Source organism: Oncorhynchus keta, unplaced genomic scaffold (genome assembly GCF_023373465.1).
Source record: "Oncorhynchus keta strain PuntledgeMale-10-30-2019 unplaced genomic scaffold, Oket_V2 Un_scaffold_7763_pilon_pilon, whole genome shotgun sequence".
Lineage (NCBI taxonomy): Eukaryota > Metazoa > Chordata > Actinopteri > Salmoniformes > Salmonidae > Oncorhynchus > Oncorhynchus keta.
The window spans coordinates 296,967-321,998 of NW_026290998.1; the positions used below are offsets into that span (position 1 = coordinate 296,967).

General features: G+C 43.4%; 1 protein-coding gene and 1 long non-coding RNA gene across 3 annotated transcripts; both read right to left on the reverse strand.

Moving 5' to 3' along the window:
- On the reverse strand, window positions 1-25,032 carry chek1 (checkpoint kinase 1). Of its 2 annotated transcripts, XM_052517399.1 has the most exons (13): window positions 24,723-25,032; window positions 23,272-23,337; window positions 20,282-20,396; window positions 17,431-17,539; window positions 17,253-17,317; window positions 16,527-16,596; window positions 16,250-16,438; window positions 15,884-15,988; window positions 12,666-12,819; window positions 12,118-12,280; window positions 7,061-7,192; window positions 357-458; window positions 82-201 (listed from the first exon to the last, which is right to left on the reverse strand). In XM_052517399.1, the coding sequence occupies exons 2-13, from the start codon at window positions 23,334-23,336 to the stop codon at window positions 106-108; spliced, it is 1,365 nt and encodes a 454-aa protein (XP_052373359.1). In that variant the 5' UTR covers window position 23,337; window positions 24,723-25,032; the 3' UTR covers window positions 82-105. The 2 variants fall into 2 exon arrangements, with proteins under 2 accessions (XP_052373358.1, XP_052373359.1); XM_052517398.1 differs by lacking the exon at window positions 24,723-25,032 and having other exon boundaries at window positions 1-201; window positions 23,272-24,149.
- LOC127929528 (uncharacterized) lies at window positions 460-1,407 on the reverse strand. The gene is made up of 3 exons (XR_008135065.1): window positions 951-1,407; window positions 750-831; window positions 460-582 (listed from the first exon to the last, which is right to left on the reverse strand). It is a non-coding gene; the product is annotated as an uncharacterized LOC127929528 (long non-coding RNA).

Here is a 25,032-nt window from a genome sequence, read left to right on the forward strand (position 1 = left end):
GAATTATCCTGGTGGGGATGTTTTGGGGATTTGTGTTGCTAGGATGTTGTTGTCACGCCTGATGTCTTTGTTGTGTGTTGTTGTCATGTTGTAGATGGCTACTGATCATGTGACAGGAAGTGGTATTCTCTGGGTACTGATGATGTCACTCAGCTTCTGTTTGATCTTCAGGAAGAGACGCTTAAACTCCAGACCATCGCCCTGTAACACACACACACACACACACACACACACACACACACACACACACACACACACTATCAGTATCCATGAAGTGATGCAGGATACTGCAAAGATCGGCAGATATAGTCAGAGTACATTCACAGTTGTATTACACACACGTCCGTATCCCCTACCTTGGAAAGTCTGAAGTCCAGTAAAACTCTCTCGTCCAGCTCCATCAGATGAACCTTAAATATCAACTTATTGTTCCGTCTATCCAGAGTACTGACTGTTACCTGGGAAACAAGACACGCAACAAGGGTTAAAGATGTGTGTGACTGGTGGGATATGAACTAGGGCGGGGCCACATGTCATATACCTGGTGGGATATGAACTAGGGCGGGGCCACATGTCATATACCTGGTGGGATATGTTGTTGTCATGGCCACATGATGCTACCTGTTGTTGGATATGAACTATGTTGCCACATGTCATATACCTGGTGGGATATGTCATGTTGTGATGCCACATGTCATATACCTGGTGGGATATGAACTTGTTGTCATGTTGGGCCACATGTCATATACCTGGTGGGATATGAACTAGGGCGGGGCCACATGTCATATACCTGGTGGGATATGAACTAGGGCGGGGCCACATGTCATATACCTGGTGGGATATGAACCATGTTGTTGTCATGTCATATACCTGTTGGGATATGAACTTGTGATGCTACCATGTTGTATACCTGGTGGGATATGAACATGTTGTTGTCACATGTCATATACCTGGTGGGATATGAACTAGGGCGGGGCCACATGTCATATACCTGGTGGGATATGAACTAGGGCGGGGCCACATGTCATATACCTGGTGGGATATGAACTAGGGCGGGGCCACATGTCATATACCTGGTGGGATATGAACTAGGGCGGGGCCACATGTCATATACCTGGTGGGATATGAACTAGGGCGGGGCCACATGTCATATACCTGGTGGGATATGAACTAGGGCGGGGCCACATGTCATATACCTGGTGGGATATGAACTAGGGCGGGGCCACATGTCATATACCTGGTGGGATATGAACTAGGGCGGGGCCACATGTCATATACCTGGTGGGATATGAACTAGGGCGGGGCCACATGTCATATACCTGGTGGGATATGAACTAGGGCGGGGCCACATGTCATATACCTGGTGGGATATGAACTAGGGCGGGGCCACATGTCATATACCTGGTGGGATATGTTGTCATGTTGTGGGCCACATGTCATATACCTGGTGGGATATGAACCATGTTGTCATGTTGTGATGCCACATGTTGTCATATACCTGGTGGGATATGAACCATGTTGTTGCCACATGTCATATACCATGTTGTTGTCATGTAGGGCGTTGCCACATGGTTGTCATGTCATTTAACATGCAACCAGAAAATGGTGGAGTGATTTCTGCATAATGCATCTTTAAATCACTGTCACAACATTTAGAATAATTTAGCTAGTTATTCTGCCTATTTAATGGAGTCATGCGAAAGCACATTAGGAAATATGTTTTCATTTATGGTGGTAGACACTCAGGAAAACTAAAAGTCAAGTCAGTTAAGGGACAATCTCTTCCTTCAAAGACTCTTACTGACGGTTGCGGCATCTTCGTGTTTCTTTGTGTTGTTACCATGTTGTTGTCATGTTGTGTTGCTACCATGTTGTGATGCTACCATGTTGTTGTCATGTTGTGTTGCTACCATGTTGTTGTCATGTTGTTGTCATGTTGTGTTGCTACCATGTTGTGATGCTACCATGTTGTTGTCATGTTGTGTTGCTACCATGTTGTTGTCATGTTGTTGTCATGTTGTGTTGCTACCATGTTGTTGTCATGTTGTTGTCATGTTGTGTTGCTACCATGTTGTTGTCATGTTGTGATGCCTTGCTTTGTTGTCATGTTGTGTTGCTACCATGCTGTGTTGTCATGTGGTGGTGCTACGTTGTTGTCATGTTGTGTTGCTACCATGTTGTTGTCATGTTGTTGTCATGTTGTGTTGCTACCATGTTGTTGTCATGTTGTGATGCCTTGCTTTGTTGTCATGTTGTGTTGCTACCATGCTGTGTTGTCATGTGGTGATGCCTTGCGTTGTTGTCATGTTGTGTTGCTACCATGCTGTGTTGTCATGTTGTGATGCCTTGCTTTGTTGTCATGTTGTGTTGCTACCATGCTGTGTTGTCATGTGGTGATGCCTTGCTTTGTTGTGGTGTCTAGCTGGTTGTGATGTGTGTTTTGTCCTATATTTTTAATCCCAGCTCCAGCAAGAAGCCTTTTGGTAGGCCGTCATTGTAAATAAGAATTTGTTCTTAACCGACTTGCCTAGTTAAAAAAGATTAAATCAAATTTAAAAAACAAGCTTTGCGTACAATGTTGAATTGCCCTGCTGCTCGATCAGCCTACTTTTCAGACCTGATTGAGAATAAAAAACAAACCAAAAAATGTATTTTTGACAGTCTCAACGCTAACTTAAAAGCAGCATTACCCAAGTGAGGATGGCCTACACTTCAGCAGTGATGAATTCATGAACTTCTTTGACAAAAAGATCATGATCATTAAAAAGCAAATTACAGACTCCGCTTTGAATCTGCGTATTTCTCCAAAACTCAGTTGTCCTGATTCAGCACAGAACTGCCAGGACCTAGAATCAATGGTGACACTCAAGATTTTTTATCCAGTATTTCGACACATTCACAAAAATAGTCACGGCCTCTAAATCTTACAGCTGCCTACTGGACCCTATTCCAACTAAACTACTGAAAGAGCTACTTCCTGTGCTTGGCCTTCCTATGTTGAACATAGGGAGGACCCCATTCAGTCGACTGGTCGATTGTTTAGGCTGTTGGTCGACCGAGATATCTTCAGTCGAGCAGTCGCATAAAGAAAATACAAAATAATTAATGGGGCACAAAACACTTATCTGATTCAGTGGACTAATCCACTGTGGGGTGCCACTGATTCAGTGAACATCAAGCCTCATCAAGCCTCATCAGGCCTCATCAAGCCTCATCAAGCCTCATGCAACGGCAAAATGTCGGACAGAGCAATTTCACAGATGCAGATGTTTTTAATATTTGCTAAGCTGTAAAAGGCGTCACATGTTTTTCTTCATTAAAACAGCCTTAGTGTTCACACTGTTCCAAACGGGGGGGGGGGAAACATACCGTAATCTACCACCACCTGTTTGCACATACGCTGCGCTTGCTCATGTAACTTCCTTTTTCTTGATCTCATAATTGTTATTACAATTATGATGATCATTAAAATAATTAGTTGTGTCGTTATCATTAGTAGGTTCTGTATAGTAGTAGCCTTGTATAACCACCATGTCATTATCATTAACAAACCTCACTCAACGTCAACAAAACTAAGGAGATGATCGTGGTCTTCAGGAAACAGCAGAAGGAGCACCCCCCTATCCACATTGATGGACAGCAGTGGAGAAGGTGGAAAGTTAAAGTTCCTCTGCGTTCACATCACGGACAAACTGAAATGGTCAGTGTGGTGAAGGCGGCAAACAGCTTCTATCTCAAGGCCATCAGACTGGTCAACAGCTTCTATCTCAAGGCCATCAGACTGTTAAACAGCTTCTATCTCAAGGCCATCAGACTGGTCAACAGCTTCTATCTCAAGGCCATCAGACTGGTCAAACAGCTTCTATCTCAAGGTCAACAGCTTCTGTCTCAAGGCCATCAGACTGGTCAACAGCTTCTATCTCAAGGCCATCAGACTGGTCAACAGCTTCTATCTCAAGGCCATCAGACTGGTCAACAGCTTCTATCTCAAGGCCATCAGACTGGTCAACAGCTTCTATCTCAAGGCCATCAGACTGGTCAACAGCTTCTATCTCAAGGCCATCAGACTGGTCAACAGCTTCTATCTCAAGGCCATCAGACTGGTCAACAGCTTCTATCTCAAGACCATCAGACTGTTAAACAGCTTCTGTCTCAAGGCCATCAGACTGGTCAACAGCTTCTATCTCAAGGCCATCAGACTGGTCAACAGCTTCTATCTCAAGGCCATCAGACTGGTCAACAGCTTCTATCTCAAGGCCATCAGACTGGTCAACAGCTTCTATCTCAAGGCCATCAGACTGGTCAACAGCTTCTATCTCAAGACCATCAGACTGTTAAACAGCTTCTATCTCAAGGCCATCAGACTGGTCAACAGCTTCTATCTCAAGGCCATCAGACTGGTCAACAGCTTCTATCTCAAGGCCATCAGACTGGTCAACAGCTTCTATCTCAAGGCCATCAGACTGGTCAACAGCTTCTATCTCAAGGCCATCAGACTGGTCAACAGCTTCTATCTCAAGGCCATCAGACTGTTAAACAGCTTCTATCTCAAGGCCATCAGACTGGTCAACAGCTTCTATCTCAAGGCCATCAGACTGTTAAACAGCTTCTATCTCAAGGCCATCAGACTGTTCAACAGCTTCTATCTCAAGGCCATCAGACTGGTCAACAGCTTCTATCTCAAGGCCATCAGACTGGTCAACAGCTTCTATCTCAAGGCCATCAGACTGTTAAACAGCTTCTATCTCAAGGCCATCAGACTGGTCAACAGCTTCTATCTCAAGGCCATCAGACTGTTAAACAGCTTCTATCTCAAGGCCATCAGACTGGTCAACAGCTTCTATCTCAAGGCCATCAGACTGGTCAACAGCTTCTGTCTCAAGGCCATCAGACTGTTAAACAGCCGTCACCAACACCGTGGCTTCTGCCTACATACTGACTCGAATCATTGGCCACTTTAATAAATGGATCACTGGTCACTTTAATAAATGGATCACTGGCCACTTTAATAAATGGATCACTGGTCACTTTAATAAATGGATCACTGGTCACTTTAATAAATGGATCACTGGCCACTTTAATAAATGGATCACTGGCCACTTTAATAAATGGATCACTGGTCACTTTAATAAATGGATCACTGGTCACTTTAATAAATGGATCACTAGTCACTTTAATAAATGGATCACTGGCCACTTTAATAAATGGATCACTGGCCACTTTAATAAATGGATCACTGGTCACTTTAATAAATGGATCACTGGTCACTTTAATAAATGGATCACTGGTCACTTTAATAAATGGATCACTGGTCACTTTAATAAATGGATCACTAGTCACTTTAATAAATGGATCACTAGTCACTTTAATAAATGGATCACTAGTCACTTTAATAAATGGATCACTGGTCACTTTAATAAATGGATCACTAGTCACTTTAATAAATGGATCACTGGTCACTTTAATAAATGGATCACTAGTCACTTTAATAAATGGATCACTGGCCACTTTAATAAATGGATCACTGGTCACTTTAATAAATGGATCACTAGTCACTTTAATAAATGGATCACTAGTCACTTTAATAAATGGATCACTGGCCACTTTAATAAATGGATCACTAGTCACTTTAATAAATGGATCACTAGTCACTTTAATAAATGGATCACTGGTCACTTTAATAAATGGATCACTAGTCACTTTAATAAATGGATCACTAGTCACTTTAATAAATGGATCACTAGTCACTTTAATAAATGGATCACTGGTCACTTTAATAAATGGATCACTGGTCACTTTAATAAATGGATCACTGGTCACTTTAATAAATGGATCACTGGCCACTTTAATAAATGGATCACTAGTCACTTTAATAAATGGATCACTAGTCACTTTAATAAATGGATCACTGGTCACTTTAATAAATGGATCACTGGTCACTTTAATAAATGGATCACTGGCCACTTTAATAAATGGATCACTGGCCACTTTAATAAATGGATCACTGGTCACTTTAATAAATGGATCACTGGTCACTTTAATAAATGGATCACTGGTCACTTTAATAAATGGATCACTAGTCACTTTAATAAATGGATCACTGGCCACTTTAATAAATGGATCACTAGTCACTTTAATAAATGGATCACTAGTCACTTTAATAAATGGATCACTAGTCACTTTAATAAATGGATCACTAGTCACTTTAATAAATGGATCACTGGTCACTTTAATAAATGGATCACTGGTCACTTTAATAAATGGATCACTGGTCACTTTAATAAATGGATCACTGGTCACTTTAATAAATGGATCACTGGTCACTTTAATAAATGGATCACTGGTCACTTTAATAAATGGATCACTGGTCACTTTAATAAATGGATCACTGGTCACTTTAATAAATGGATCACTAGTCACTTTAATAATGTTTACATATCTTGCATTACTCATCTCACATGTATATATTTTATACCATCTATTGCATCATGCTTATGCTGCTCTGTCATTGCTCATCCATTATATTCTTATTCATTTACTTGTTTGTGTGTATTAGGTAGTTGATGTGGAATTGTTAGATTACATGTCAGATATTGCTGGACAGTCAGAACTGCAGTTGTAACCCATATTACCGGCTCTACATTTATTTTTCTTTCTATTGCAAATTGTCACTGCATTTGGATGAATCTCCATTGGCGGGCCGCATTTTACATTCATAAACCAACATTTTAGCGTTTATAAAGAATGTCTTCACAGGGTTAGATACAGATGTTTCAAAAGTAGCTAGAATCAATATAGGCTGCATCCCTCAAATATTTTCTGGTGCTCCGAACTCTTATTGTTCTCATAACTTCTGTGAATTGGGAGCACCAATGCTACCAACAAAATGTTTTAATTTATAGCTGTGCCGAGTCAGACAAAAATAGTATTTGGTGCAGGTGTATTTGAAAGTGGGTGAGTACCTGGTTGGTGCAGGTGTCTTTAAAAAGGTGTGTGGGTGTACCTGGTGTGTAATGTAAAAATGGTTGGTGCAGGTATGTCTGAAGGGGTGTGTGTGTACCTGGTTGGTGCAGGTGTGTTTGAAGGTGTGGCCCAGGTCGATACAGGTGTCCCTCAGAGCGGAGCAGGAAGCTGAAGTGTCCAGAGTCGTAAAGAACCTCGTCATCCTCCGAACCAGCCGCTGCCACGGGGTCTACACACACACGAGCGAGAGCCAAGGAGATATGTTTAAAACCAGCAATAATACCTGAACATAAAAACACACAAATTATTTCATGTCAAGTCCCATATTAGGTATTACAGACAGGTTGAAAATGTCAGTGAGAACAACTTTCCAGGAGAGACCGTGATCACAGTCATCCGGGACAGCTGGTGCGCTCATGCATGCTTCAGTGTTTCTTGCTTAAAAGCAAGCATAAAAAGGCACTTAACTAATCTGGTAGGCTCTTGCCACTGGGCAGTTCACGGCTAAGTTTCCCTTTGTAGTCCGTAAAGGTTTATGCCCTGCCACATCCGACGAGCGTCAGAGCCAGTGTAGTACGATTCAATCTTAGTCCTGTATTGACACATTGCCTGTTTGATGGTTCGTCTGAGGGCATAGCGGGATTTCTTATGAGTGCCCAGATTAGTGTCCCGCTCCTTGAAAGCGGAAGCTCTAGCCTTTAGCTCGGTGCGGGTGTTGCCTGTAATCCATGACTTCTGGTTGGGAAATGTACGTACGGTCACAGTAGGGACAACGTCGTCAATGCAGATATTGATAAAGCCGGTGACTGAGGTGGTGCACAGATTGGATGAATCCCAGAACATATTCCAATGACATTGAGGTGTGCACCACCTCAGTCACCGGCTTTATCAATATCTGCATTGACGACGTCCCTACTGTGACCGTACGTACATTTCCCAACCAGAAGTCATTGGAATATGTTCTGGGATTCAATCCAAACAGTCCGCATCATCTGATCACTTCCATATTGAGCGAGTCACTGGTACGTCCTGCTTCTGTTTTTGCTCGCAAGCAGGATACCGGAGGATACCGGAGGATACCGGAGGATAGAAATATGGCCAGATTTGCGAAATGGAGGGCGAGGGAGTTTTGTACACTTCTCTGTGTTTGGCGTAAAATTTGTCTAGTTTTTCCCCCTCTGGTTGCACGTGTGATATGCTGGTAGAAATTAGGTAAAACAGATTGAAGTTTGCCTGCATTAAAGTCCCCGGCAACTAGGAGTGTCATTACTTTTGGTACCTCTTTCAAAATGTGCTTCACATCTCCCCTGATTGAGGATCAAGTCTTTCAACACAGCCCATGTCTCCTTAAAGCGCCAGAGCGCCATGCCTGCTCAGCGAGCTCTAGCCTGTCCCGAGGAACCACTGAAGTCACTTGGAGTCTGGGCCGTATCATGTTAGATCCCCTCTCATTCTGGCTCGTCTGTCCCACTGGGAGTCTGGACCATATCATGTTAGATACCCTCTCATACTGGCTCTAGTCTGTCCTGAGGAACCACTGAACTCACTGGGAGTCTGGGCTTTATCTCCATTCATGCTGCACAGAAGTTAACACATTTGAATAATGCACATAGACATGTTAAACTGTTCATTACTGTTACAACACTTTACAATACAAGAAGAAAACTGTAGCTTCCAGCTTTGTGGGCTAACTACCTTTGCTAGTATACAGCTGACGCTAACATCAATTCACCTTGTTATGATACACACGGGTATCACAAACACAAAATATGGCTGATTTCAAAGCTGATTGTCACCAAAAATGTTAATTCTCTTTCTCCCCCCTGGCTCACGTCTCTACCAGTCAAGCTCATCTTTGCTCGAGTAATTTGTCACCAAATACAACAGTGAAAGCCCTTAACCAACAGTTGAAAATAATAACAAAAATAAAAGTAGCAAATACTTAAAGAGCAGCAGTAAAATCACAATAGCGAGGCTATATATAGGGGGCACCGGTTAGTCAAGGTGCATATATATATATATATCTTTAGCAAATGTTGCCTGTAACCTGTAATCAATGGCTTCTGGTTGGGATATGTACATACAGTCACTTTGGGGACGATGCCGTCAATGCACTTATTGATGAAGCCGGTGACCTGAAGTGTAATCCAGTCTGCTAGCAAAACTGTCCAATAGGGTAGTATCCTCGGCATCTGACAACTTCCATATTGAGCGTGTCACTGGTACTTCCTGCTTTAGTTTTTGCTTATAAACAGGAATTGGGAGGATGGAATTATGGTCAGATTTGCCAAATGGAGGGCAAGGGAGAGCATTCTATGCATCACTGTGTGTAGTAGAGGTGTTCTAGAGTTATTAAAAAAAAAAAAAAAACGTGTATATATATGTATATATATATATATATATATTCAATGGCTCAGACACAAGAGGCATGTGGCAGGGTCTACAGTCAATCACGGACTACAAGAAGAAACCCAGCCCAGTCACAGACCAGGATGTCTTGCTCCCAGGCAGACTAAATAACTTTTTTGCCCGCTTTGAGGACAATACAGTGCCACTGACACGGCCTGCAACGAAAACATGCGGCCTCTCCTTCACTGCTGCCGAGGTAAGACATTTAAACGTGTTAACCCTCGCAAGGCTGCAGGCCCAGACGGCATCCCCAGCCGCGCCCTCAGAGCATGCGCAGACCAGCTGGCCGGTGTGTTTGCGGACATATTCAATCAATCCCTATACCAGTCTGCTGTTCCCACATGCTTCAAGAGGGCCACCATTGTTCCTGTACCCAAGAAAGCTAAGGTAACTGAGCTAAACGACTACCGCCCCGTAGCACTCACTTCCGTCATCATGAAGTGCTTTGAGAGACTAGTCAAGGACCATATCACCTCCACCCTACCTGACACCCTAGACCCACTCCAATTTGCTTACCGCCCAAATAGGTCCACAGACGATGCAATCTCAACCACACTGCACACTGCCCTAACCCACCTGGACAAGAGGAATACCTATGTGAGAATGCTGTTCATCGACTACAGCTCGGCATTCAACACCATAGTACCCTCCAAGCTCGTCACCAAGCTCGAGACCCTGGGTCTCGACCCCGCCCTGTGCAACTGGGTACTGGACTTCCTGACGGGCCGCCCCCAGGTGGTGAGGGTAGGCAACAACATCTCCTCCCCGCTGATCCTCAACACTGGGGCCCCACAAGGGTGCGTTCTGAGCCCTCTCCTGTACTCCCTGTTCACCCACGACTGCGTGGCCACGCACGCCTCCAACTCAATCATCAAGTTTGCGGACGACACAACAGTGGTAGGCTTGATTATCAACAACGACGAGACTGCCTACAGGGAGGAGGTGAGGACCCTCGGAGTGTGGTGTCAGGAAAATAACCTCACACTCAACGTCAACAAAACTAAGGAGATGATTGTGGACTTCAGGAAACAGCAGAGGGAACACCCCCCTATCCACATCGATGGAACAGTAGTGGAGAGGGTAGCAAGTTTTAAGTTCCTCGGCATACACATCACAGACAAACTGAATTGGTCCACTCACACTGACAGCGTCGTGAAGAAGGCGCAGCAGCGCCTCTTCAACCTCAGGAGGCTGAAGAAATTCGGCTTGTCACCAAAAGCACTCACAAACTTCTACAGAACGCATCACCGGGGGCAAACTACCTACCCTCCAGGACACCTACACCACCCGATGTTACAGGAAGGCCATAAAGATCATCAAGGACAACAACCACCCGAGCCACTGCCTGTTCACCCCGCTATCATCCAGAAGGCGAGGTCAGTACAGGTGCATCAAAGCTGGGACCGGGAGACTGAAAAACAGCTTCTATCTCAAGGCCATCAGACTGTTAAATAGCCACCACTAACATTGAGTGGCTGCTGCCAACACACTGACTCAACTCCAGCCACTTTAATAATGGGAATTGATGGGAAATGATGTAAAATATATCACTAGTCACTTTAAACAATGCTACCTAATATAATGTTCACATACCCTACATTATTCATCTCATATGTACAAGTATATACTGTACTCTATATCATCTACTGCATCCTTATGTAATACATGTATCACTAGCCACTTTAACTATGCCACTTTGTTTACATACTCATCTCATATGTATATACTGCACTCAATACCATCTACTGTATCTTGCCCATGCCGCTCTGTACCATCACTCATTCATATATCTTTATGTACATATTCTTTATCCCCTTACACTTGTGTCTATAAGGTAGTAGTTTTGGAATTGTTAGTTAGATTACTTGTTGGTTATCACTGCATTGTCGGAACTAGAAGCACAAGCATTTCGCTACACTCGCATTAACATCTGCTTACCATGTGTATGTGACAAATACAATTATTTGATTTGATTACCAGGACGTGTACTCAAAGTATGCGCAGACCAAGTGTCTTCACTGATATTTTCAACCTCTCCCTGGCCGAGTCTGTAATACCTACATGTTTCAAGCAGACCACCATAGTCCCTGGGCCCAAGAAAGCCAAGGTAACCTGGTAACCATGAAGTGCTTTGAAAGGCTTGGATCACATCAAAACCATCCCGGAAACCCTAGACCAGTGGTTCTTAACCTTGGAGGTACTGAACCCCACCAGTTTCATATGCGCATTCACCGAACCCTTCTTAAATTGGAAAAATAAAATATGATTTTTTCAAATTCAAAACATAGGTATATATTTTACTGGTGCACAAAATGAACCGTGCATCAACATCACCGTGTTCAAAGAACAAAATCATCAAAATGATTTTCACACAAAAACAAAAACATAATAATGAATATTTACTGCAAATCAGTGTGACTTCTGCTGTTGCCTTTCAGAGACCAGTTCAGAAATGCGCAGCTTCACCTTGGCCACTCTCATGTCATTTTCGCAACAAGGTTTGTTACTTTTCTTAATTTTATGTCCAGCATCCTCAAAAAGGATTGCTCGCAAAGATATGTTGTAACATATCTTGTAACATGTAACATGTTTGTCGGTGACAAACAAAATTTGATTTGATCCTCTCAATCAGTATACGACGTAAGACATTTTGACAGAAGTATCTAAATTCTAGGACAGAACTGTTTTTCCATGTTCTCGAATAGTGCACCACTAGTGTGTACATATACAGTGTATGTGTGGTACCTGGCTGGCTCCAGGCGTGCCCAGTAGTTGACTCCCCAGCAGCATGTTATCTGGTCTGGCCGGCTGAGAGAAGCTGACCTGGTCTTGCACTCCGACACACACACTTCCCTCCCACACACCGAGTGCTGGGTCTGGCTGGGAGCTGGAGAACTGCACCCTATCACTACACACACACACACACACACACACACACACACACACACACACACACACACACACACACACACACACACACACACACACACACACACACACACACACACACACACACACACACACACACACAGTTAATCCGCTGCTCCCAACTCCCGAGACACCCTCTGAGAGTGGGGTCACAGCCAGGGTCTGCCACTATCAACGGCGATAAATTAGGGTTAAGTGTCTTGCTCAAGGGCACATTGGCAAATTCTACACTGTTTGCTCTGGGATTCGAACTAGCAACTGTTCAGTGACTGGCCCAATGCGCTAGGTTTCCTGCCGCCCGTATCAACATTAGACACAAACACCACCACACACACACAAATAATAACAGTTATAAAATAACCCACCTGTTGTTCCTGTCTCGTAGTAGTCTGTCAGAGAGTAGTAGTTTGTTGTGAGAGGCTAAGGGTGTGAAGGTCTGACTGAACCATGGGTCGGTCTTGAGATCTGAGATAGACAGCCTCTCTTCTGGCAAGGCCTGGAGTAGTTTAGATAGGAGGCCTAAACCCACCCATCAATAAATAAAAGTATATATATAAAACCGTGGAGTTTAGACACATAGAACCGTGGAGTTTAGACACATAGAACCGTGGAGTTTAGGCACATAGAACCGATACATGCATGTCTAAACTCCACGGTTCTATCTATTGGTGTGTGTGTCACGCACTCAAATGTTGGGTCAATTAGAAATGTCCTTGTTTTTGAAAGAAAAGCTATTTTTTTCCATTAAAATAACATCAAATTGATCAGAAATACAGTGTAGACACTGAAGATCTCATACAACGCTGTGTACAGAACAGCACAAACTGGCTCTAACCAGAATAGAAAGAGTGGGAGGCCCCGGAGCACAACTGAGCAAGAGGACAAGTACATTAGTGTTTTGGTTGAGAAACAGAAACAGACGCCTCACAAGTCCTCGACAGGCAGCTTCATTAATTAGTATCCGCAAAACAACAGTCTCAACTTCAACAGTGAAGAGATGACTCCGGGATGCTGGCCTTCTAGACAGAGTTCCTCTGTTCAGTCTCAACATCAACAGTGAAGAGGCGACTCCGGGATGCTGGCCTTCTAGGCAGAGTTCCTCTGTTCAGTCTCAACTTCAACAGTGAAGAGGCGACTCCGGGATGCTGGCCTTCTAGGCAGAGTTCCTCTGTTCAGTCTCAACTTCAACAGTGAAGAGGTGACTCCGGGATGCTGGCCTTCTAGGTAGAGTTCCTCTGTCCAGTCTCAACATCAACAGTGAAGAGGCGACTCCGGGATGCTGGCCTTCTAGGTAGAGTTCCTCTGTCCAGTCTCAACATCAACAGTGAAGAGGCGACTCCGGGATGCCGGCCTTCTAGGCAGAGTTCCTCTGTCAGTCTTAACATCAACAGTGAAGAGGTGACTCCGGGATGCTGGCCTTCTAGGCAGAGTTCCTCTGTTCAGTCTCAACATCAACAGTGAAGAGGCGACTCCGGGATGCTGGCCTTCTAGGCAGAGTTCCTCTTCCAGTCTTAACATCCAGTCTCAACATCAACAGTGAAGAGGTCCAGTCTCAACATCAACAGTGGATGCCGGCCTTCTAGGTAGAGTTCCTCTGTCCAGTCTCAACATCAACAGTGAAGAGGCGACTCCGGGATGCTGGCCTTCTAGGCAGAGTTCCTCTGTTCAGTCTCAACTTCAACAGTGAAGAGGCGACTCCAGGATGCTGGCCTTCTAGGCAGAGTTCCTCTGTTCAGTCTCAACTTCAACAGTGAAGAGGCGACTCCGGGATGCCGGCCTTCTAGGCAGAGTTCCTCTGTTCAGTCTCAACATCAACAGTGAAGAGGCGACTCAGGGATGCTGGCCTTCTAGGTAGAGTTCCTCTGTTCAGTCTCAACTTCAACAGTGAAGAGGCGACTCCGGGATGCTGGCCTTCGAGACAGAGTTCCTCTGTTCAGTCTCAACTTCAACAGTGAAGAGGCGACTCCGGGATGCTGGCCTTCGAGACAGAGTTCCTCTGTTCAGTCTCAACTTCAACAGTGAAGAGGCGACTCCGGGATGCTGGCCTCCTAGGCAGAGTTCCTCTGTTCAGTCTCAACTTCAACAGTGAAGAGGCGACTCCGGGATGCTGGCCTTCGAGACAGAGTTCCTCTGTTCAGTCTCAACTTCAACAGTGAAGAGGCGACTCCGGGATGCTGGCCTTCTAGGCAGAGTTCCTCTGTCCAGTCTCAACATCAACAGTGAAGAGGCGACTCCGGGATGCTGGCCTTCGAGACAGAGTTCCTCTGTTCAGTCTCAACGTCAACAGTGAAGAGGCGACTCCGGGATGCTGGCCTTCTAGGCAGAGTTCCTCTGTTCAGTCTCAACTTCAACAGTGAAGAGGCGACTCCGGGATGCTGGCTCGAGACAGATTCCTCTTTCCAGTCTCAACTTCAACAGTGAAGAGGCACTCCGGGATGCTGGTTCGAGACCTCTGTCCAGTCTCAACATCAACAGTGAAGAGGCGACTCCGGGATGCTGGCCTTCGAGACAGAATTCCTCTTTCCAGTCTCCTCTTTCCAGTCAGTCTCAACTTCAACAGTGAAGAGGCGACTCCGGGATGCTGACCTCCTAGGCAGAGTTCCTCTGTCCAGTCTCAACATCAACAGTGAAGAGGCGACTCCGGGATGCTGGCCTTCGAGACAGAATTCCTCTTTCCAGTCTCAACTTCAACAGTGAAGAGGCGACTCCGGGATGCTGGCCTTCGAGACAGAATTCCTCTTTCCAGTCTCAACTTCAACAGTGAAGAGGCGACTCCGGGATGCTGGCCTTCGAGACAGAATTCCTCTGTTCAGTGTGTGTTCTCTTGCACATCTTAATCTTTTTATTGGCCAGTCTGAGATATGGCTTTTTCTTTGCAACTCTGCCTAGAAGGCCAGCATCCCGGAGTCACCTCTTCACTGTTGACGTTGAGACTGGTGTTTAGCGGGGGTGTTATTATTTAAGTTGCCAAGTCAGTTAAGAACAAATACTTATTTACAATGACGGCCTACCAAAAGGACTCCTGCCTTTTAAAATGATAAACTTGGATTAGCTAACAACATGCCACTGGAACACAGGAGTGATAGTTGCTAATAATCGGCCTCTGTACTCCTATGCAGATATTCCATTAAAAAAAATGTTTCCAGCTACAATAGTAATTTACAACATTAACAAATGTCTACACTAGAGGGCGACCGATTAATCGGAATGGCCAGATTTTCAAGTTTTTATAACAATCGTAAATCGGTATTTTTGGACACTGATTTGTCCGATTTTTTTTATTTTTTTACACCATTATTTAACCAGGCAAGTCAGTTAAGACCACATTCTTATTTTCAATGACGGCCTAGGAACGGTGGGTTAACTGCCTTGTTCAGTGGCCGAACGACAGATTTTTACCTTGTCAGCTCAGGGATTCAATCTTGCAACCTTACGGTTAACAGTAATGCAGTAAGAAGCCAAGGTAAGTTGCTAGCTAGCATTAAACTTAAATCAATCATAATCACTAGTTATAACTACACACAGACACTGTTCTAGACTGACCTATAGTAGTTTCAGTGTCTTACTGGGAGGGGGGTCTTACTGAGGGGTGTGTGTTTAATCTTCTTCCAGGGGGAGAGGTAGGTCTTCTTCTGCAGCCAATCAGAATATTCCTGGCAGCTCTCGCTGGGCTGGTCCCACGGCAACTCTGTAACCATAGCAACACTGTCACACACACACACAAAAGGTTCCAGAGCAACTTTCCAATGACAAACTGTTAAGCTCATATTTTAAGTGTCCCTATATTTCTGTTATTTAGGGTGCCATGACTCCGTTAGTGCAGGAGTCTCGTTGTCCATGAATCTGGCCTGAGTGCAATGGCAACCATGTATTGTACGAATACGATTGAGTAATAAACTTTGTTAAACTGGAACCTTGTGGCATTTTAGTTTACACACAACAGCCTTACCTCCAGCCAACATGGCGGTGAGGACGATGCCACAGGCCCAGACGTCAGCTGGTTGAGCGTTGAACTCTAATTTGCTGAGCAGCTCAGGCGCGACGTACGGAAGCGTTCCACACAGCCTGTTCAGACGCCGCTCTCGCCCACGGTGACGGAACATCGTAGCTAGACCGAAGTCTGACAACTTCAGGTTGTCTACACAAACAAGTAGCAGAACACAGTATACACCATTATGTCAAAGTAAAATGAGCATAACTAGCACCCACTCAGTCAAAGCACACACCTTTGTCGTCCAGGAGAATGTTCTCGGGCTTGATGTCTCTGTGGGTGATACCTACACTGTGGAGATATTCCTAGAGAGAGAGCGGGGGAGAGGGAGCACGGGAAAGAGAGCGAGAGAGAGCGAGAGAGAGCGAGCGAGAGCGAGCGAGCGAGAGAGAGCGAGAGAGAGCGCACGTGGGGGAAGAGAGAGAGATTAAATCTATTATATGCCATTTAGCAGATGCTTTTATCTAAAATTACATTTTACATATGGGTGGTCCCGGGAATCAAACCCCAAGCGCCATGCTCTACCAACTGAGCTGCAGAAGACCATGGATGATCAAGACTGCAAGTCTACTCTAGTGAACCCGACCTCTAGTGCCCCTGCATACTTAAAGAATAGCTAGGCCATGATGTAAAGGACATCATGCTGATTGCTTCGGGAGTACCACTTCCTCCCGATTCAGAGAATACCCGGTGTGAACTCGGGACCTCTGCCTTGCTAGCGCACGTGACCGTCCTCCTGAGATTGTATCTGCTACTATAATGAATAGCATATAGATCAAGGAACCAAGCGACAACACAACCCTCACAGCTCCACAAAGAATGACATGGCACGTTTCACAGGTAGCACAGAACAACATCGAATGCCGGAGCGTATTGACAAAAAGGACATCGCAACAACTCCCTAACGTGTGTAGACCCTTTAACCCCGAACCTCTAACCCTCCTAGATAACTGTCACTCACCACAGCTGCCATCAACTGCTGGAAAAACCTGTGAGCTTCTCTCTCTGGCATCCCCAAATCAGGCTCTGAGAGAGAGAGAAGTAGAGTTTTTTTAAGTTTTAGATGACCCCCAGCCTGTGATAGGATTCAATCTACCAATCTCATTGTTGTGATTGGCTGCTGGCTCTGTCAGTCTCACCAATCCTGTCGAATAGCTCTCCACCGCTGCAGTACTCCAGGAACAGATAGACAGTCGGCCCCTCCCTCCGGTGGCCGAAGAAACGCACTACGTTAGGGTGGGACAGAACCTGTAACAAAACACACAACCAAGAAATCCACGAGAAAGCAAAAAAAAAAATGACATACTGGTCATCGATTTAAAAAAATAAAAATTTTAATCAATAACCAATATATATATATTTTTTTGAGATGATAAATAAACGACAAAGACATAAGTCAGACAGGCAGACAGAGACAGGTAGGCAGACAGAGACAGGTAGGCAGACAGAGACAGGTAGGCAGACAGAGATAGGTAGGCAGACAGAGACAGGTAGGCAGACAGAGACAGGTAGGCAGACAGAGACAGGTAGGCAGACAGAGATAGGTAGGCAGACAGAGAGGCATACTAGACCTGCTGTTTTCTACTCTCTTGTGCACCTGCTGTCTCAACCTCTGAATGCTCGGCTATGAAAACCCAACTGACATTTACTCATGAGGTGCTGACCTCTTGCACCCTCTACAACCACTGTGATTATTATTTGGCCCTGCTGGTTATCTATGAAAGTTTGAACATCTTGGCCATGTTCTGTTATAATCTCCACCCGGCACAGCCAGAAGAGGACTAGCTAGCCATCATAGCCTGGTTCCTCTCTAGGTTTTGGCCTTTATAGGGAGTTTTTCCTAGCCAGCGTGCTTCGACATCTGCATTGCTTGCTGTTTGGGGTTTTAGGCTGGGTTTCTGTACAGCACTTTGTGACATCGGCTGATGTAAAAAGGGCTTTATAAATACATTAGATTTTTTAATTTTTTTTGTTATTTATTTCACCTTTATTTAACCAGGTAGGCAAGTTGAGAACAAGTTCTCATTTACAATTGCGACCTGGCCAAGATAAAGCAGGGCAGTTCGACAGATACAACGACACAGAGTTACACATGGAGTAAAACAAACATACAGTCAATAATACAGTATAAACAAGTCTATATACAATGTGAGCAAATGAGGTGAGATAAGGGAGGTAAAGGCAAAAAAGGCCATGGTGGCAAAGTAAATACAATATAGCAAGTAAAACACTGGAATGGTAGTTTTGCAATGGAAGAATGTGCAAAGTAGAAATAAAAATAATGGGGTGCAAAGGAGCAAAATTAATTAATAAATTAAATACAGTAGGGAAAGAGGTAGTTGTTTGGGCTAAATTATAGGTGGGCTATGTACAGGAGCAGTAATCTGTAAAATGCTCTGACAGTTGGTGCTTAAAGCTAGTGAGGGAGATAAGTGTTTCCAGTTTCAGAGATTTTTGTAGTTCGTTCCAGTCATTGGCAGCAGAGAACTGGAAGGAGAGGCGGCCAAAGAAAGAATTGGTTTTGGGGGTGACTAGAGCGATATACCTGCTGGAGCGTGTGCTACAGGTGGGAGATGCTATGGTGACCAGCGAGCTGAGATAAGGGGGGACTTTACCTAGCAGGGTCTTGTAGATGAGGGGGGACTTTACCTAGCAGGGTCTTGTTGATGGCATGGAGCCAGTGGGTTTGGCGACGAGTATGAAGCGAGGGCCAGCCAATGAGAGCGTACAGGTCGCAATGGTGGGTAGTATATGGGGCTTTGGTGACAAAACGGATGGCACTGTGATAGACTGCATCCAATTTGTTGAGTAGAGTGTTGGGGGCTATTTTGTAAATGACATCGCCAAAGTCGAGGATTGGTAGGATGGTCAGTTTTACAAGGGTATGTTTGGCAGCATGAGTGAAGGATGCTTTGTTGCGAAATAGGAAGCCAATTCTAGATTTAACTTTGGATTGGAGATGTTTGATATGGGTCTGGAAGGAGAGTTTACAGTCTAACCAGACACCTAAGTATTTGTAGTTGTCCACGTATTCTAAGTCAGAGCCGTCCAGATTGACAGACAGACAGACATGTATGCCTGACCAGGGTTGGGTAGGTTACTTTCTAAATGTAATCAGTTACAATTACCTGTCCAAAAATGTAATCAGTAACGTAACTTTTAGATTACCCAAACTCAGTAACGTAATCTGATTACACTCAGTTACTTTAAGATTACTTTCCCCTTAAGAGGCATTAGAAGAAGACATGTATGTAACTAATTGAACCACATCTATTGATTTATCCTGCAATGTTAAAGCTTACACAGCTGGCCATATGGATGTAACATGTTACTTTATGGGTTGGTTATGTAGGCTTCTTCTAACCCATTGCTTTCTACTACAGATAGTAATATGATTAAATTCTCTTTTCATTAAAAAGCTAAGTCTATCAGAATTACAGTCGTTCCAATAAATGTTATACCCCTATAACCCGGCAGGTAGCCTAGTGGGCCAGTAACAGAAAGGTTGCTGGATCAAATCCCAGAGCTGACAAGGTAAAAATCTGACCTTCTGCCCCTGGACAAGGCAGTTAACCCACTGTTCCCTGGTAGGCCGCCATTGTAAATAAGAATTTGTTCTTAACTGACTTGCCTAGTTAAATAAATAAAAACCTTAAGGTATAGGACTTGGATTCACCCTTACTCTGTTTATGATTGTGTTGTCATGGAGGAGTGATTGGGCTCATTGATTTGAGTTCAAAAATAAATACCACGGTCATGAGTGTGCAAAGCTGTCATAATATATAATAATAATATATGCCATTTAGCAGACGCTTTTATCCAAAGCGACTTACAGTCATGTGTGCATACATTCTACGTATGGGTGGTCCCGGGGATCGAACCCACTACCCTGGCGTTACAAGCGCCATGCTCTACCAACTGAGCTACAGAAGGACCACAAGGCAAAGGTTGGCTACTTTGACCAGACATACCAGACAGTCAGATAAGTACCTTGTTTATGCAGATCTCTTTCTTGACGTTCTCAGAACACTCCTTCCCCTGAGACGTATCAATAACCTTCACCGCTACAGCCTCTCCTGTTTGTCTGTTCACCAGCAGCCTCACCCTGAGACACACACACACCATGAGTGAGTATCACACACACTAGGAAAGAGACAAATAAAATAAAAAAACAGAAAAATAGAACGAGATCTTTTTTTTTTCTCCTCAGAAATACACAATGCAGAACATGGTCCTATTAAGTATGACCACTAGAGGGCGATTAAGGTCTATCCACCACAGTCACAGGCTAAATCTCAAACTGAACAGTTGGTCCTTGCTGATGTGCTCCATAGTGATCACGAGGCTGTAGGTGTTTCTGACAAGATGAGGTCATCAATACTCCAGAATTATCTTACCATTGGCGAGCATTGTCTACCTGGGAAACACAGGGGGGCAGACACAGACACAATAGGAACCTGGGGCAGACAGACTGATAGATGGAAGAAATAAACAACATCTCTACATATCGCTCTCCGGTGAATTAGCTTGAAGCCTGCCTGCTGCTAGCTAGCATCCAGTGTCCGACATTAATTGCCCGCTAGCCCGGGGCCAGTAAAAACAGTGGCCAGTAACGTCAACACATTTTTACATTCCAGTTCAACATTTACCTGTGAAGTCTACCATTGAAGACTACACACAGAAATGACATGCGATTAGCATTTGAGCAATATGATGGGCCATTCAAGCACGACCACACTCCCGAAACTCAACTTCGAGCAGTACATGAGGCGATGCCTTAATTAAAAGCACATGTAAGCGGTCCGAAGCAAAAATAATCAATCTACTGGCTGAGAACTTCAATAGTTCTCAGCAACATGCTGGCTACTGTTGATAGTCTGCAGAAAGACATCTAGCATTCAAGTTGGCTAGAGCAGTCTGACAACAACAAAAACTAGTCTTCATTCAACCAATCAACTGGACAAAGTTTTTTCCATAGACACACCCTGTGTTTGAAAAATATATATATGAAGTCAGAGGTTTACATACACCTTGGCCAAATACCTGTGTGTGTGTTTGTCTCAAGAGAGTTTGGACACACCTACTCATTCAAGGGTTTTTCTTTATTTTTAATATTTTCTACATTGTAGAAAAATAGTAAAGACATCAAAACTATGAAATAACACATATGGAATCATGTAGTAACAACAAAAAAAGTGTGAAATCAAAGTATTATTCAAGATTCTTCAAATAGCCACCCCTTGCCTTGATGACAGCTTTGCACACTCTTCAAAGTTCAAAGTTCTTGAAATGTTCCACATTAACTGACATTAATGTCTTAAAGTATTAATGGACTGTCGTTTTTCTTTGCTTATTTGAGCTGTTCTTGACATAATATGGGCTTGGTCTTTTACCAAATAGCTCTCTGGTAAAAAGACCACGCCCTATCTGGTAAAAAAGACCACACCCTATCTTCTGTATACCCCCCTATCTTGTCACAACAACTGATTGGCTCAAACAAATTAAGAAGGAAAGAAATTCCACTAATTAACTTAATGCAGACCTGTTAATTGAAATGCATTCCAGGTGACTACCTCATGAAGCTTATTCAGAGAATGCCAAGAGTATACAAACTGTCATCAAGGCAAAGGGTGGCTATTGGAAGAATCTCAAATATGAAATATATTTTTGATTTGTTTAGCACTTTTTGGTTACTACATGATTCCATGTGTGTTATTTCACAGTTTTGATGTCTTCACTATTATTCTACAATGTAGAAAATAGTAAAAACTAAAAGAAAAACCCTTGAATGAGTAGGTGTTCTAAAACCTTGAATGAGTAGGTGTTCTAAAACCCTTGAATGAGTAGGTGTTCTAAAACCCTTGAATGAGTAGGTGTTCTAAAACCCTTGAATGAGTAGGTGTTCTAAAACCCTTGAATGAGTAGGTGTTCTAAAACCATTGAATGAGTAGGTGTTCTAAAACCCTGAATGAGTAGGTGTTCTAAAACCCTGAATGAGTAGGTGTTCTAAAACCCTTGAATGAGTAGGTGTTCTAAAACCCTTGAATGAGTAGGTGTTCTAAAACCCTTGAATGAGTAGGTGTTCTAAAACCCTTGAATGAGTAGGTGTTCTAAAACCCTTGACCAGTAGGTGTTCTAAAACCCTTGAATCAGCTAGGTGTTCTAAAACCCTTGAATGAAGGTGTTTAAAATCTTGAATGAAAGTAGGTGTTCTAAAACCTTGAATGAGTAGGTGTTCTAAAACCCTTGAATGAGTAGGTGTTCTAAAACCCTGGAATGAGTAGGTGTTCTAAAACCCTGGAATGAGCAGGTGTTCTAAAACCCTTGAATGAGTGTGTTCTAAAACCCTTGAATGAGTAGGTGTTCTAAAACCCTTGAATGAGTAGGTGTTCTAAAACTGTTGAATGTGTAGGTGTTCTAAAACCCTTGAATGAGTCAGGTGTTCTAAAACCCTTGAATGAGTAGGTGTTCTAAAACCCTTGAATGAGTAGGTGTTCTAAAACCCTTGAATGATTAGGTGTTCTAAAACCTTGAATGAGTAGGTGTTCTAAAACCCTTGAATGAGTAGGTGTTCTAAAACCCTTGAATGAGTAGGTGTTCTAAAACCCTTGAATGAGTAGGTGTTCTAAAACCTTTGACCAGTAGTGTACTGTCTGTCAGCTGTTGTTGCTGGCATCCCATGCCTAAGTTTACTAATCTTGCCAATGAAAAACATAATTGAAGTAATTGCCAATATCAGAGGGTTTTGTGATGAATCTGATTAAATTAATGATGGAGCAGAGTTTGCCTTTTTGCCCAAAATTTCATTTAAGGTGCTCCAAAGCTTTTTACTATCATTCTTTATCTGTTTCATAGTGTAGTTTTTCTTTCTATTCAGTTTAGTCACATGATTTCTAAATTTGAAGTACGTTTGCCAATCGGTTGTGCAGCCAGACTCATTTGCCTCGTCCCTCTCAACCATACAATGTGTGTGTACTCACTCTCCATACGCTCCTTCTCCCAGCGTCTGGATCAGGTCCCAGTCCTGCACAAAAGGTACCGCCATGCTGCATGTGCGCACACACGTTAGAAAGTATGTTTGGTAGCAAGTCATGAGCTGTGTTTTAATGCCCATTCTAACATACTGTACACTACATACTATTAGTTCATTTTAGTATACTGTATCTGAACGGTATCCTTTCAGTTGAGTGTTGTACAAGCGCTTCACCTGTCTACCGGAAGATGATGCTGTTGCTATGCAACCTCTCGCTAACCCAAACCATAGCATAACAAATACTCTTGTTGCTATGCAACCTCTCGCTAACCCAAACCATAGCATAACAAATACTCTTGTTGCTATGCAACCTCTCGCTAACCCAAACCATAGCATAACAAATACTCTTGTTGCTATGCAACCTCTCGCTAACCCAAACCATAGCATAACAAATACTCTTGTTGCTATGCAACCTCTCGCTAACCCAAACCATAGCATAACAAATACTCTTGTTGCTATGCAACCTCTCGCTAACCCAAACCATAGCATAACAAACGACTGGCTATAGACATTATACGATTTTGGGTTGTCAGATTGTTTGGGTGTGTTCAGTAAATTCAATCTTATAAATTCAGAGCTTTTGTCCGTCGGTTCAAAAGGATACCATAACTAACAAATTGTCAGCCAACATAACATGTTCGCTGCTCTCACAATAACATCTGCTGACCATGTGTATGTGACCAAAAAAAATGGGCCCGAAACGTGCAGAAATAGCGTCCACTGTTTGTATACTTCGTATTTTGGCGAATTTAGTAAGACATCCAGGAACGTTTGGCTATACCCATACTATGACCAATAAGTATACTGACTATCCACACTATTTCCAATAAGTATACCATCCAAGCCCGTGCTTTTAATGAACTAAAGAGACAGATAGCTTAACCAACGCTACTGGCTACATAGCCAACTAGTCCCCAAAACAAAACGTTAACATGTTAACATGACTAACTACAATAGGAAGCAAAATCATTCTCAATGTAGTTCACTATGACATGTAACGTTATACGGGATCTCCTATAACTACAACCAATTAGCGTCAGGATCTCCTATAACTACAACCAATTAGCGTCAGAATCTCCTATAACTACAACCAATTAGCGTCAGAATCTCCTATAACTACAACCAATTAGCGTCAGAATCTCCTATAACTACAACCAATTAGCGAGAAGGAAATGCCCGAGTTATTAAATCTAACCGAAGTATTTACATTAAACTATATATCGACAATAATTGTAATTCGCGCCAGGTAGCTAAAATACGCGTTGCCAAACACGTTAACTAGTCAAGTTAACGTTACTTTGTTAACAAAACCTTACTGACGTTGGCTTTAATAGCTCTCCCCAATTCCTGTCAAGCGCAAACTAGTCTGTGTTGGCCACATGACCGTGTGTTGTTTACCTTGAGTCTTTTAGAAGTCCTGGTTCCTTATCAGCATTTATATACAAATATATATATTATCTAAAAATCTTGAAAGCGAAGTCCAACGCAACAGGACAACAAATTTGGCGCGCGACATGGACTTCCGTTCCGGTGGTATTTACTATGGTGTCACTTCCTGTAAACGGTATGTTTACGGAAGTAGAAGAGAAAAGGCAGAGGTAACAATCACAGTTTGTACCATCGATAGACGCCTCCAAAGACAGTACAGTATGAAGCTAAAACTGCTTCTCCAACAGAAGTCCCCAAAACACTTGTAGGCGATGTCATG

Coding starts and splice junctions, on each gene's coding strand:
- chek1 (XM_052517398.1), bottom strand. CDS start 23,405: ATGGGCATTAAAACACAGCTCATGACTTGCTACCAAACATACTTTCTA. Junction 17,318..17,430: donor AGAGCTATTCGACAGGATTG/GTGAGACTGACA, acceptor TCTCTCTCTCAG/AGCCTGATTTGGGGATGCCA. Junction 7,193..12,117: donor GCACGCCTGGAGCCAGCCAG/GTACCACACATA, acceptor GTGTGTGTGTAG/ACCCCGTGGCAGCGGCTGGT.